The sequence below is a fragment of the Nesoenas mayeri genome (genome assembly GCF_963082525.1).
Source record: "Nesoenas mayeri genome assembly, chromosome: 19".
In the NCBI taxonomy this organism is placed as follows: domain Eukaryota; kingdom Metazoa; phylum Chordata; class Aves; order Columbiformes; family Columbidae; genus Nesoenas; species Nesoenas mayeri.
This window is the reverse complement of record NC_137568.1, coordinates 9,574,705-9,588,959: the sequence shown is the minus strand read 5'-3', so window position 1 is coordinate 9,588,959 and position 14,255 is coordinate 9,574,705. Positions and strand designations below refer to the sequence as shown.

The following is a 14,255-nucleotide window of genomic DNA, read 5'->3' as shown; positions in this document are numbered from 1 at the left end:
TCTATGTAGGGAAGGTAAAGCTGCTACCGCTCTCAACATCTGTGAGATCTGACCGGGAAAATTAGAACCCCTGCTACTAGGGTAAAAATGAATTAAATTTTGTGACTAAAATGTAGCAGCTTGAGATAACAGTATTATGTTGGACAAGCTGAAAATAAATATAACTTTTTTTTTTTTTCCCCCAAGTTTTTACTTTCAATACAGTTGAAATCAAAGTTCAGCCTTCTGTCAAAGTAAAGAATGGAGCTCCTATGTCAATTGTCTGCCGTGCTGATATTAGCAAAAATACTGATTTCCAGCTGAAGCATAATTTTACGATTTTTAAGGATGGCAAGCTTGTATTCATGACTGTAACAGACAAAGAAGACGCAAAATATGAAATACCTGTGGCTAGATCTTCAGATACAGGAGAGTACGAATGTACCGTGGTAGCACGTGGAAAGACAAAATCTAGTAACGCCTTACATGTTTGGGTGAAAGGTGAGTAGCAGTTTTCTAAGATACAAAAAGAAAACAGCCTTCCGGGGGAAGTAATAATGGTGTTAAATAAGATGCCTTGCAAAGTGTTTTTTATCCATAGACATCACAGTACTTTACAAGAATTTAGTACTAAATCATGTTAAGGCACAGAACTGAAATCATGATCCCAAGGCTACATGGCAGATCAGTGATGGGAGTACAGTCCGTGCCTGCTGTGGCACCATCTCTGTCCTGAGCCTCTGTTCCCTAGACTAGACAAAGCACTATCTGTGAAAACCTGTGCCTACAGATCATAAAAACGGCGAGGGCAGGTAGATTACTGGAAAAGATGGAAATAATGCATAGATATTCTCACTTTGTGACAGCCATTGCCAAAGCTACTATCAGCTGTGGAGTGTTTTTGCAGACAGTGTTATATCAGTCTTGCTCTTTCACCTCTTACAAGAAAAGGGGCCACCTCAATCTAGCCATGTGTTCTTGACTGAAATTCCCCCTAGAAGAGCAAGTCAGAAAGAATTTGTTCAACATTAAATAGTTAGGGGGTTGTGCATGGCCTGTAATTTTTCTTCAGAGCCCTGCGCCTCTAGGTACAAAAGTTGGGATGACATTTACTTTCCTTGCTTGCTCATTTCTAAGTGGCAAGTTTCATACTTCACACATTGCATCAAGATCATATTATACTCCAGAGGGACATTTTGTTCTTCCGAAGGTGCCTTGACATGCACCCACATGTCAAAGGAGCTGCCTTCAAAAGCTCAGTTCTTGTGAATTGTTTGCATCTGTCCATTAACATAAATCGCTACCATAGTCGTCAAGATAGCGTTTCTATCAGGATTGTGAAATGTTCTACTTCTTGTTTTCTGTTCTAAGGAATGACCAAGCCAATCCTGACTGCTGAGAAAGATGAAGTTTTAGAGGGTGAAGTTGTGAAATTACGTTGTGAGCTGCCAGAAGAAGTACCTCCTTTACATTTCTTTTTCCGGAAGATAAAGACAAATTCAACACCTAAAGAAAAACGTGTTTTTGAACCATATAGAAATTTTTCTGAAGTGGAATTTTCTGTTGAAGAGGCAGATAATATTTTACAATTTGATTGCTTTGGTAGAAGATTTGTACAACTCGAATTTGAAGACTCAGAACACAGCAACACAACACTTGTTACGGTCAAGGGTAAGTTGCTTTGCTTTTCTTTTTACATTTCTTCACTTGCTATAGTTAAAACGTTGGGCCACAAGTTTATATATATTCTCTTGCAGAACCATTTATAAAGCCTACTCTGAATGTCAAGCCCTCAAGTAATATTACAGAAGGAGACAGAATACAGTTTGAATGCTCAACTGTCGTAGCCCGAATGCGTGACATTGAAATCCTACTTCAGAAAAACAAAACAATACTGAAGAGTGTACAAGATGAGGTTTTGAAATACTCTACGGTAGCTACTCTAGAAGACAGTGGTGAATACCTGTGTAAGGTGGAGCAAGGGAGAGCATCTAAAACAACCAAACTGAATGTTGTTGTGTCAGGTAACACCTCTGCTCATCTTAGATTTTACTCAATGGATTACTATTCAAATTTAAATCTACTTTGGGTAGAACTCAAGATCCAAGTGTAACCTCCAGAACCAAGTGTAAAGTTTCCCTAAGTTAAAGGCTCTTTAGGTTTAGATTTTGGTTTCCGATTTTTGCCTGCCACTAATACTTTCCAACTAAAATAATACTTTAAAACAACACATATGGGAAGTGGTTTCAAGTGATTGCTAAGTTTCTGTTGTCCCTGAAGATATAATTATATACATGATTATTTTTTCCCCTATTGTAAACTTTCTTTATGTCCTTTATTCTGTATACTTTGGGATAGGTAGTCGTATTCTTTTAGGCTCGATTTGAATTAATTAATTATCTTTTTTATTTTGCAGAGTTGTTCCCCAAGCCAACATTGGCTGCTTCTATGAGTAATCTGGATGAAAATAAAGAATTAACTTTGAGTTGCAGCATTAGTGGTTTTCGGAAAGCTAACTTCTCTATATTGCGAAAAAATTCAAATGGAGACATCTTGTTGAAAAATTCTAGAAACTTAACAATGAGGGTTAATGTGAATGACACTGGATCCTATACCTGTAAAGCTGAAGTAAAAGGAATAGTCAAGGAGAGCAAACCTGTAAGGATAAATGTTTATGGTGAGTTGATACAGAGGCTTAGAACCAAATGGGGCAGGGAGGAGGGAAATACAAACCGTAAGCTTATAAATAAGCACATCTGCTTGCAGAATCAGTCTCTAGTCCTTGAACTAGCAGGCTATTAGTTCTTACAATATTAATTTCTGTGAGCTGTGCTTGTCATCTTTAGCTGTAGAGAATTTGGCCTATCATGATCTAATCAAGTCAGACTTTTCCAGAGCTGGCCCTAGGAGAAGGGAGTTAGCACGTCTTCCTTCTGTTGCCTTGATTCTGTGAGGTGCCAAATAAACCCTCACCCATTACCATTCGCAGAAGCTGAAAATGCTCTGCAAACTTTTCAGTCATTAGTTTGAGCTGAAACTCTGTCTGTGTCTGCCTTGTATCCCTCCCCCTGGCCCTCCAGGCAGAACGCCATGCGAGCCAGAGGTCATCTGGATAGCTCTGCTCCAGAAAAAACACAGGTTTTGCTATCAATAGAAGCCCCTCACCAGCACGCTAACTATAAACACCCCAGTTTCCTTCCCTCTCATGGAACAAGCACAGTCAGTTCTTGGGTCTGTAAAGGGGGAGGAGCTGGGTTGTGACTCACTGTGCTGCAGAAACAGAGCTCCCCAATTAGGTGCTGCAGGGTCTATCTCAGGTAATACATGCGATGGTACTTGCATGTATTTTTGCTCTACACTATTACTCCTTGGGTCAGAGCTAGTTCTGGAGTCTGGATGATCTACAGTTGTGGCACTGACCCTTTTTTTTTGTTGTTTTCCTTTACATTCTCCCCCTATGCTATTTTATTCTAAGTCACGTATGTTTCATTATCTATGTTTTTGTTTTATTCGAGTGACCCCCTGCTTCAATTCTGTCAATGAAGAAAAGCTTCCCAATAGAGGCTATGTGTGCAAACTAGCAAAATATTATGTATTTATATATTTTCTATAAAATAATACTGTATCTTTCAGCCTTATGCAGTGTAATTTGCAACAGCTTTTTCTTTTAATTCTCTTTTAGCTCCAGTCTCCAAGCCGACCCTTTCTGTTGTCAGTGGTTTACCGGAGGTGGTTTTAGGGAAGCCTCTATGGTTAATCTGTCGTTCAGCGATGGGAACGCCACCAATAATATTCACATTCTACAAAGGAAATGAAGTTAAGAAAAGAGTAACTAATGACACATATGCTATGTTCTTGGATGAAAACATTAGACAAAATGACAAAAGAGGATACAAATGTGATGCTAGAAATAATCACTCCAGTGGTATGAAAACTAGCAATATTCTAAACGTCACAGTAATAGGTAAGTCTGTTTAATTCTTCTTCTTGTCTAACGTCATATTTTGATTTTTGAAACTGTAGCAGCAAATGCTGGACTAATCAAAATGGGACTTTTGCTCCCTTGAATTCAAAATAGATGGAGAGCTGTATCACAGACTATTTATCACTAAAGCAAAAATCCCTATAGTAATCTGAATCAATTTAACTACAATTGAGTCTATGTTAATGTTAAAACCAGATCTGACTTGAAATCTTATAGAAGCTGTTTTAGTAAAATTAATGATAAAAAATGCCAGGACCAGATCCATTTGCTTCATGTTTGATTTTCATAGGACTGGATTAAATGTATATAATGATATTGGAGATAGTCTATGATTTTACTCACTAAAATAACTGGGCTAGCAAGATTCCTGGTGAAAGATGTACATCCACAGTTTTGAAAATCTCTTTAAATACCTCAGTTATTAGTTGCAGCTTTGATAGGCACTGAGATTCAACACCAGAAGCTGCAATTGCTAAGTGGCTCTGAAAGTCAGTTTATTGTTATACCTTATTAGCAACTAGGAGTTACTGTAGATAGGCAAAGTCTCTGATCTCTTTTAATACACTATATGCATTTGCCTAGACTATAGGAGTAGGACTGCACCTTAAGTTCATCAGTTCCACCAGGATATGCTTTGCTAACACTAGAGAGAAGCTGAATGATAAAACTCTGATGAGATTTGTCCAGTGAGATTTAAAGTCAAGGTAATTTGAAATACAAGTAACAAACGAATACAAAGCATAATTGTATTTCTTTAACAAACAGGTATTTCTTTGTTGGAAGCAGGGTATCCCAGCTGTTACAGCAGCAGTTTACCTAGTAAACCTAAAAAGTATATTTTGACTATGCATATTCTTACAACTCGAACATTCAAGTGCAAACTAACTTCTCTCATTGTGTTTGCTGTATTCCGTAACCATTAGAATTTGAGACTTGCTTCTGCATTTGAAGAGCTTGATCCATTATCTGCTGATATTCACTATGGTATATTGAATGTTACAAGAAAGGTATAATACAGTTAGCATAACTCTCTACATGACTATGAAGGCATAGTTACATAAATGGGACTAAAATTATTTACACTATTGAACTGCTGAGTGTATTATTTGTGAAAATTAAATAATTTGTAGGTTGGGACCTGAGTGGCATCCAAAGGAGTTTAAGAAAAGAGGCTGAGTGACTTCTGTGTAATGGATTTAGTTTCTTTATTTGTTTATAGTGCCCTCTCTATTTCTGGGTATATAAAAATATTTACTAGATAATGCTGCCTTGCAGAGACTGTTCAGAAAGATTAATACTGTGCATTCAGTCTCTGTTTAGCTAGGAAAAATGGCATTAAAGCAAGTATTTCTAAAATATCATATTTTATCAGCAAAATTATTTCTAATGGAGCTAATACTTGTTTTCTTTGTGCTACCACTCTGTAGTACCAATCAGGGATGCCAGCTTGGGCAGTATTCCATATGGAGAAGTGGAAGACGGTAGTGAGACTGCTTTTCTCTGCTCTGTGAAAGAAGGATCTTGGCCAATTCACTTCAGGCTTTTCAGAAAAACTGATCGTGAAGTTCTTCTATTTGAACAAATTGAAAATGCAGACAGAGTCATGTGGCACAAGAAAGCAATGAAGAGGCAGGACACGGGGACATATTTCTGCATGGCTTCTAATCGGGCTAACGTGGATGTGAAAAGCCATCCAATAACCATCAGTGGTAAGCTAATTTTGATGGTAAGATGCATCTTATGTCATCATGATGGGTGAGGTCATGTTGTCTGGGATGTTAATAACTCCCTTACTTGTTTTTGTACCATCATTGTCGAAAATTAAACAGAGAGATCCGTTTATGAACAGAGATTGTCTAGCTTACATACAACAATTTAAGGCATGCTCAAATGCCAATGGAGCCAGATGCAAACCAAAAGCAACTCGTACTGAGTTTTCAGTCATTAGTGAACTTTGCATGCAAGTCTCCTTAAAGTTCTTCTCCAGTGTGTTAGAAGGTCAATTTGAAATAAAATGAAAGCTCAGGAACGGCAGAAATTGGCAATGATAACCTGTCACTGTACATACTCTCTTAAACATGTCTTTTTTTATTTCCAGTCATCTTAGCGACTTGGAAGAAAGGAGTCATTGCTGCGTTCGCCCTCATACTTATCGTAGGAGCAGTAACTCTCGCTTTATATTGGTTTCTGCGCAAGAAGAAAAAGGGTAATGAATGATTCCCTTCTATTTCTGTGGTGACCAATGTATTGCAGCTGAAAACTTGCATTGGTTTCAGGAGCAAAGGCTTGTGGGGGTGAGGCTTCAGGAGATGACTTACTACAATTTGAAAAACCTAAAAGTCTACTTTAAAATTTTGGGTGGCCCAAATTAAGTTGGAAGCGTGCTGAAGCCTTCCAAGCACATTGGGCAGAATGGAAGGATCTAACTAATGGTGCTGGGAAGGCACTAGTGAAGCAAAGACGGTTGGAAATAGGGCAGAATTGCACTGTTCTGATGCAGTCCTAGGTCTGGAATTCAGTCTCATGCAATATAGAGGCCGACAGGGCCTGAGGAGGTTTTTTATTCCTTATATAGCTATGACAATTTGATTTGGGGTCCCAACTGAGGCATTTAAGATTATTAGGTTGTCGGTGTGATTTTTTTGTTCGTTTTTCTCCCGGCACCATAATACAATTTCACTTAGGAATTTGTCTTTTATCATTAAAGTATTATTTCGGATCTTGTTCTTTCAGAAAATAAGTAGATCTGGTTAAACAAAAATCCTGTGATATGCAGTACGCTGCAAAATCCTGAAGTATGTGGATGTCCCAGACTGCTCGAACTGGCTGGGCTGAAGTCTGGGGTTTTGAATCTGAGGTTCTCTGTGAAAGAGACATTTAAGGGACCTGGGTGATAAATAGGATGTAAGACACTAGGTAATTAATTTTATGATAGCCAAGAGAAATTATTCTGACTTAAGTAGATAATCACTATATTTTTGTTTTGATATTTACTTTGAAATTCTTTTACTTGTACAATCTATTAATAGATGCTTTTATTTTTCTTTGTCAAGCTAAAGGACCATCCCTGGAGATGTCTGGGTAAGATAAGTTGCTTTATGGTAATGGCAAAGTATTTCTGTTATATTCTGTTATGAATATAGTTTATTACGGAACACACCTGCAGACAATAGATGGTCGTGCTTCATGTACCACCTGCTAACACAACAACAACAGGATAAGGAAATACTCTAAAAATAGAAAAAAAAAGGCCAGCTAAGAGAAATAGGAGAATGTCAGGCCTATATGTGAATGCATTTATATATGGAATTAAAAATACAGAGGCCTTAAAGAACAGGAATGCAAGAGGGAACATTTTTGACCGTAAAGTTTGCTTATGATTCTCTTAAAGGCAAAGTTTTCATAAGCTTCAATAGGTAAGAATGTGAGGGAGTCAGCACAGACAGTGACGGGTCTTTGCTTATCATCATGTTGTTGTTTTTGACTGATTTGGGATAATAACATCAACTTCTATTGGTTTGCTTTTCAGTTCTGCCTTGGCTACAAACTTGACAAGTGAAAAACTGACAAGACAGCCCAATGATGGAGACTACTATTCAGGTAGGATAGTTTTTATGTAAGACTGTTAGTGAGTTGGCTTAATTAAATATTTATTTCAAGTTTTGAACTTACATGACTGTTGTTTGGATAGGGCTCTGTGGTTTGGGAATACAGAGGAACACCAATAACATTCTCCCAAGTGTCTCTATCAGTTTTTTATAAGCATATCTTATACAAAGATCAGTTTGTAAGTCTGCTCGTACACTTCTACCAGGCAATCACTGAACAATATTACAGATTGGGAGATCATGGTAAAAGAAAATTACTTTCTGGTTTTGAAACAGCTGAAAGAAAATTATTTCAAAGAGGAAATTTGAGTTGTGGCACATGATCCCATGATCCAGCCACAGTGCAGCGATGTTAACTTGCCATGACAGGGCGCCTTTCATGCCAGGACCTCAGTGCACTTAGAGCACCTGATACCAAGTTACCCCTTGGGTGTTTTTTAGCTGATCACTTTAAAAGCCACGTTCTTCCCACCTGTGTTATATGACTGTCCTAGATGTGAATCTAGAAGTAGAATTCATAAATGAATAGAATGACAATAGGATTTGTAGCTCTGTAACTCATTTATTTGATTTGCTATAATAAATAGTCAGCTCAACTTTTCCTTTAATATTTTAGGATCAGGTTACATTGAAGATAACGAAAATCACGTGAAATCGGCAGATGAGAATAAAGGTAATTTCATATTTGAACAGTAGATTTTAAAATTATTTTATGGCTGAAAGCTGTGGTGTTTTCTAATGGTAGTAATCAGGATTTGATAAATCCAGTCCTTTCCTTTTTCTCTTTGATAGTGGGGAAGACTTTTTCCTTTGCTGAGCTTAATTCTTTTTCCTTATGTGCAAAATGCCAATGATATAATCCATTTACCAACTGCATTATGAAGTACAATTAATTGTGCTGGACTCCAGGCTGTATAATGAAGTATGGTATAAAAATACAACTCACACTCAAAATTTTAAGTTCTAAACAACAAATATTCAGAACTTTAAAAAAAAAAATCTTGTCTACAGACTTCTACTTCTCTTATTTCTCTGTCTCTCATGGGTTAAATGTTTTCGTCAGCTTTCTTTTTTTTTCTTCTCTTGCTCCAAAACTTACCGGTTCTAATCATCAGGTCTTTCTCTAATTTCTGTTCTAAAAAATCCACAGGCAGTTCTGCAAGATTCCAGTCTGGATGACTGTTGTGGTTCCTTCCAACTTTTGCAGAAATCTAGTAGAAAACCATCTCCACCCTAAGGAAAAGACAGAGCAGAAAGCAACAGCTGTTTCTTGTGTCTGTTGTATCCAGGTAGCCAGCACTTGTCAGCCAGTAGTCTGAGTAAATCAGGTGTCTAACTGTTGCCAGGCTCTCTGTGGGCATTGTGGCAGCAAAGCATTTGGATGAAGAAGATGAGTTACCGTTGTAGATGTTCTGTGGAGAGCTTGAAGGGCAATGTAAAAGTGCTGAAATTGCTTATTGGCAAAGCAGAAATTGAGAGTATGAGAGGTGTTGAGGGAGGCCGTGAAAGACTTGGAGAAGGCTTTAAATGTGAGGAAAGCGGAGAATGGGAAGTGTCCTGCCATAAGAGCCATAGAAAAGGAGGAAAAAGTAATGATAGGGGAAGAAACAGAAGAGAGAAGAGCTGGAACAGGAATATGAGAGACTCTCAGATAACTCCCTGCTTTGTTTGTGTTGTGCCACTTTTGAAGGTGTTAAGTTGAAAGTAAAAGTTTTTGGCACAATTTGCATGTCCCACAGTTTCAGAAACCTGTCTTGAGTTGCTCTGCTGCCTTTCAGATTGGGATGAGCCTTAGGAATGGCTTAGCCTTACAACTCTTAGCAGAGTAACTCACATCTGCTGTGAGTAGGGCCTGATCCTGCATCTGTCAAATGAGGACTTGTCCATTAATTGCAGTGGCAGCAGGATCAGGCCCACAGCTCAAATGAAGCGTGCAGTCCTACAAAGAAACATCTTCTTGATATTTTTGGGGCAGGACCTGACCTTGAGAGTGAGGAGGTGGAGTACACTGAAGTTGAAGTGTCAACGCTTGATCCTCACAGAGGTAATAAACTGTCTGGCCTCTATGGTTATGTTTTGGGGGCATGTTGCTACTCCCTGATGCTGGTCCGATATTGGCACTTGTCAAAGTAAGAGCAGGTTGTGTTTTGTGAGCGGGACAGCTTCATGCCAGTAGTGCTCCTTAATCTAGATGATGCTGTGACAACAATGCTGTTGTTCATTGCAGCCCTTCTTCAAAACAAAGACAAAGGATATCACTCACCTTTTTTCTGGGCATGCAGATCTCCTCCTGTAGGCTGCACGTAGAGTCTGATTCCTTCTGCCTTTTGAAGAACTCCAGATTTCTTTGATCTCTCAGGACTAACTTCAGATTAATTTTTCTTCCCAATCCTTTGTTCCTCCTGCCACTGTTGTCACTGTCAATTCTAATGTTCATGTCAGGAGCAGGAGAATCATATTTTGTGTATTGTGAAAGATTGCTGCAATAAGTACTGCAGTGTCTGGGCTAGAACAAGCGGCCTTTTTGTCACTTTTGGGAATCAGGAATAATTGAATGCCACCTCAGAACAAGTTTACGTAATTGTAGAAGGATATACATGTTGTCTTTGACAGTAAAGAACTACTTACATTTAAAAACACTGTTTTCACCCTGTTTTTCCAGCCCTGTTTGCAGTAGCTGGTAATTTCTGAAATACTTTTTGACACAGGACAATGGTGAATAGACTAGTTCATCAAAAACTTTACCTGTACTATGCTTCTCTGTGAGGAGCAAAGAACAGAGTTCATTATGGCGTTACTGATAGTGAGTGGTAAACTTGCTAGAAGCAGAGTTTCACTGCTTTATTTTGAAACTTAAATGTGGGAATAACTTGATAGATGCTTTTTGAAGTTGGGGTGAAGAGGCCAGACAAATATAAGGTGGAGCTGGGGCTACACAGTCCAGCTCTTATTTGAGGTAGTCATAGAGGAATGTTAATTTGATATTTAAAGAGCTGGTAATTCCAGAGAAAGATTAAATTGAATACTTACGGAGATTATATGCTTGACAAAGATATAGTGCTAATTTTTTCTAAAGCTTAGTTGTGCAAAAAGATGGCAAAATTATTTAGACCCTTTATTGTTAATCCAAGCAAAACCAAAGGCCAGTGCTAAAGTAAGATCAGGAAATATCCATGAAGCGAGAAGCAAGAAACGGCTAATCACAGCTGAGTAAGAACATGCTCTCTCTTATAGCTGGTTAGTTATCTGCAGGGTAGCAACATTAGCAAGTTAGAGGGAACAAAATGTCAAATCATCTAAGTAATTCCTCCTTGCACATTTTTTTCAGTGCTGAGATGGCTTTTGGAAGATTGACAAAGAAAATAACATGCGCACTGGCATTATATCGCAATTTAATGAAATTAGTTTGGAGGGGAAAAAAAAGGCAAGCTAAGGAAATGCCTCCCACCAAGTCTTTCCAGCGAGTTCACAGGAGCAGATTCGGGACTGTAATTTGTTACAAATAAGTGTTCCAAATGAAAGAAGCTACCTCTCATTAAAATTCTGAGAAGATTATTTCTTACTTCACTGGTAACTTAATTGATCATTTAAGCTCAAGTCCATAAGCATATGAAATGCCCTTCAAGATCTTCAGACTATTTTGCAAAGAAAGTTCATGCCAAAACTGCAAGTTTGAAAGCTGTGATTAGGCACTCGGTGAAGTGTAACTCCTACTGTCAGTGAAATTAATAGCAGTTTTACAACTCAGTTCTGATGTGTTAGCTCCCAACATTTAAATGATCTTAACAGAATTAAAAACAATGAAATTAACTTTGGGAAATTCAAATGTGGTGCGAGAGACACTTAGGTTCTTCATAGAAATGCAGAACAGTAGCAGTCCTGATTTTGAGTCTGGCCATAGACCAATATGTCGGAATTCTTTAAATGTTTTGTTATAGTTGAAGTACACGACTCTGTACCCAGAAATGTGAATTTTCTTTCCACGTTCTTGCAGAGGGAGAACAACCATGTTCTATTTCTTTAAAAAAACCCTCTAACTAGAAAATTCTAACTTTGAGACTTATTGAAGATCCACAGAAATTGGAGGTGATATTGGTAGAATTCTGAGGTTTTCTAAGAGACTCAGTTTAACTGAAATGAATTAACCTTTCTGAAACACTTTGAGATCCTTCAACAGCCTTTACACCAAATGAAGAAAGTGGTTTTAAATGCACAGAGTTCTGGAGCATTTTGCTTTGTTGCGGTTACCCAGGGATTCTTAATCTCCAGCCATACAAGAAATGAAGGAAATTGTTCTAATCTCCTACGAACCAGAGCTGTGTTTACACTGACTGTAGAGAAACTGAGTTCTTGCTCTTTTCAGGCCTTTAGACAAGGCTCTGGCCTTCCCCTCCTGGGGTAAGTGCCTGTAGTTTGGCATCCAGACTCTATGGATAGGTTTTCACAGGTACCAGACAGCAAAGACGGGAGAGCTTTTTGCTTTCCAGCTCATACAGGAGCAGAGGTTTACAGGGGTTTGTTCCTGAACCCAAGGGACTGAAAAACGAGTGTCTAAGACTAACTGCATTTGTATCCCAGCTGTGTCCTTGAAGGCACAAATCTTCCCTGTCTGCTTGTTCCTCTTTCTGTCTTTCCACAAGTCTTCTTCGCTTTCCCTCCAGCTCTGTTCAGCTGATCTCAGTGCACTGACGGGCAAGTCTGCCACGCTGAGGAACTGAGAGGAGACCTTTCCTAGACAGAACCTCAATAGAAGCTGTCCAGTGGGAAATCTGCAAATATTCCTCTGAGACATTTCACAAAGAACAGCAAATTAGGTTATTTTTGTGCCCATAAGATTTAATCAGGCTGGTTGCCAAAAAGGGGGTGTAGTTAGTCTTGACAGATCTCCTCAGGTCTAGGATCCCTAAATCCTTAGAACAGATTGAAGCTCTTCAAAGTGATCCAGAGAAACTCTTATCTCGTGGTAGATGTCCCTGTAAAATTAAAGCAATATCAATTTGAGAAAGGTATTAGAATGTTAAAGTCAAATTTAGAAAGGGAAGTCTATTTGCATCGTTATTTTTATACAGAGGGAGAGACGCCTCTCACTCTCAGAACCTTGCAGTCTGGGTTTAGGGGAGGGTGTATAGATGCTTGTTCATAGAGACTTCACAGGCTCGTTGCTGCTTATGTGACTCCTTCCTCTGAAAGTGGAACAGTGTGTTCTGTTTAAGGAGTTTTCATAAGGCAAACAAAAAATTAAAAAAAATAAATAAATAAAATAAATTGATTCTCTGCCAATACATTTTCCAGCTCCTGTACAGAAGGGGACTGAAACAGTTTATAGTGAAATCAGAAAAGCTATTAATGGTAAGTAAGCTAGCGAAAAATTAAACATATAAAGGAAGCATTTGTGTAGAGATTAGGGATAGATTTGTGACTGAATAGTTTAGAAGATAAATGCCATAAATAAAGAGATTTGAGTCATATAGGAACATACTGAAGGACAGCTACGGAATCACAGGTGTTGATAAATCGTATAACACCTTCATGGTTTCTCATAAACTGATGATATTTAATGCAGTGAGATTAATATTTGTAATATCTACTTCATCAGGCCATTTGTATTGTATCTGCTGAGTAGCTGGGCCGTACATCTGGATCTGAATCTGGAGCAGAACATACCCTGTTAGGGATGAGGATGCTGTGTTGTGTTATCTCAAACTGCTAACGAACAACACTTTTCCTCTTAGTTGAGCATGTTTGCCATATGTTATAAAATATTACACTAGTTTGTGATATAACTCCAGCAAATATCTGTAAAGCTTCCAATAACAACCTCTAAAAGCCTTTAAAGCATTATGATCACTGCAGTAGGGTGGGCTGTTTGGTTTAAGCACCATCTTGCATTGTATGTGCCAGCCACTCTACCCTCCACCTCCTGTTACAGACTTTTGTACAAAGGCATTAGCTGTTTACTGGCAATTGCTGTCTATAACTGTTCTGTTAGTAATGAATTCAGAAACTAAGTTGAAAGCTTTGATTCACACTTTGTCAAGGACTCATTCAGAAAGGATTTTCTTCTTCTTGTGTTAGGAAGTGTAGATTTGTAAATATTAGGGCTGTAAACTGTTTGGATTTTGTCCCCATCCATGTTGCCATGTGGCTTTGTTATGTGCCATTTTAAATTTTTGATAATTGTGTTTCAATTTGCTATTTTTCTGTTTTATAAGGGATTTCCCACCTGTTCTGACACAGTATTCTGTTTCTAGGGAATCTTTCATGTGAAGGTCTCGAAGTACTTTAGAAAACATTACTTAATTTTGCCTTGTGAGGACTTATAAGGCAATTTTTATCTCCATTTTACAGCTGAATAAATAGAGAGATTAGGTCATTTGTTTAAGGCAATGTGTTTAAAGAGCGACAACACTGCGACCAGAATTTCAGAATCCTGACTGGTGCTGAGCCTGTATGTCGTACTCATTTTTCACAACTTTGCGGTGAAAAGCAGAATATCCTTCACACATTTCGTGCAGGATCACCTGGGGGGAACATGAGAAAACAAAACAAAACAGCTAATTTCAGGGCTGAACCCAAAGACCATTACGTTCTGAAAGGTTTTACTGCGAATGGGACCTCTAACGAGCTGCAGAAGCTGATTGTATAAGCCCTCGCTTGCTTTCTGCCAGGGTGTGAAGCCGATT

The 14,255-nt window shown here is 38.4% G+C and overlaps 1 protein-coding gene across 3 annotated transcripts in view; it reads left to right on the top strand.

Moving 5' to 3' along the window:
• PECAM1 (platelet and endothelial cell adhesion molecule 1) overlaps positions 1 to 14,255 on the top strand; it is a 31,885-nt gene that overhangs the window by 8,104 nt on the left and 9,526 nt on the right. Inside the window, exons 4-14 of one of the 3 annotated variants that reach the window (XM_080356405.1) lie at positions 187 to 480; positions 1,351 to 1,650; positions 1,737 to 2,003; positions 2,396 to 2,656; positions 3,662 to 3,943; positions 5,392 to 5,673; positions 6,063 to 6,170; positions 7,018 to 7,045; positions 7,494 to 7,564; positions 8,189 to 8,245; positions 9,548 to 9,616. In XM_080356405.1, the coding sequence (XP_080212531.1) occupies positions 187 to 480; positions 1,351 to 1,650; positions 1,737 to 2,003; positions 2,396 to 2,656; positions 3,662 to 3,943; positions 5,392 to 5,673; positions 6,063 to 6,170; positions 7,018 to 7,045; positions 7,494 to 7,564; positions 8,189 to 8,245; positions 9,548 to 9,616 (2,019 nt within the window). Of the gene's footprint in view, positions 1 to 186; positions 481 to 1,350; positions 1,651 to 1,736; positions 2,004 to 2,395; positions 2,657 to 3,661; positions 3,944 to 5,391; positions 5,674 to 6,062; positions 6,171 to 7,017; positions 7,046 to 7,493; positions 7,565 to 8,188; positions 8,246 to 8,722; positions 8,813 to 9,547; positions 9,617 to 14,255 lie in introns of those variants that run through there. The other 2 variants (XM_080356407.1, XM_080356406.1) reach the window with 2 other exon arrangements.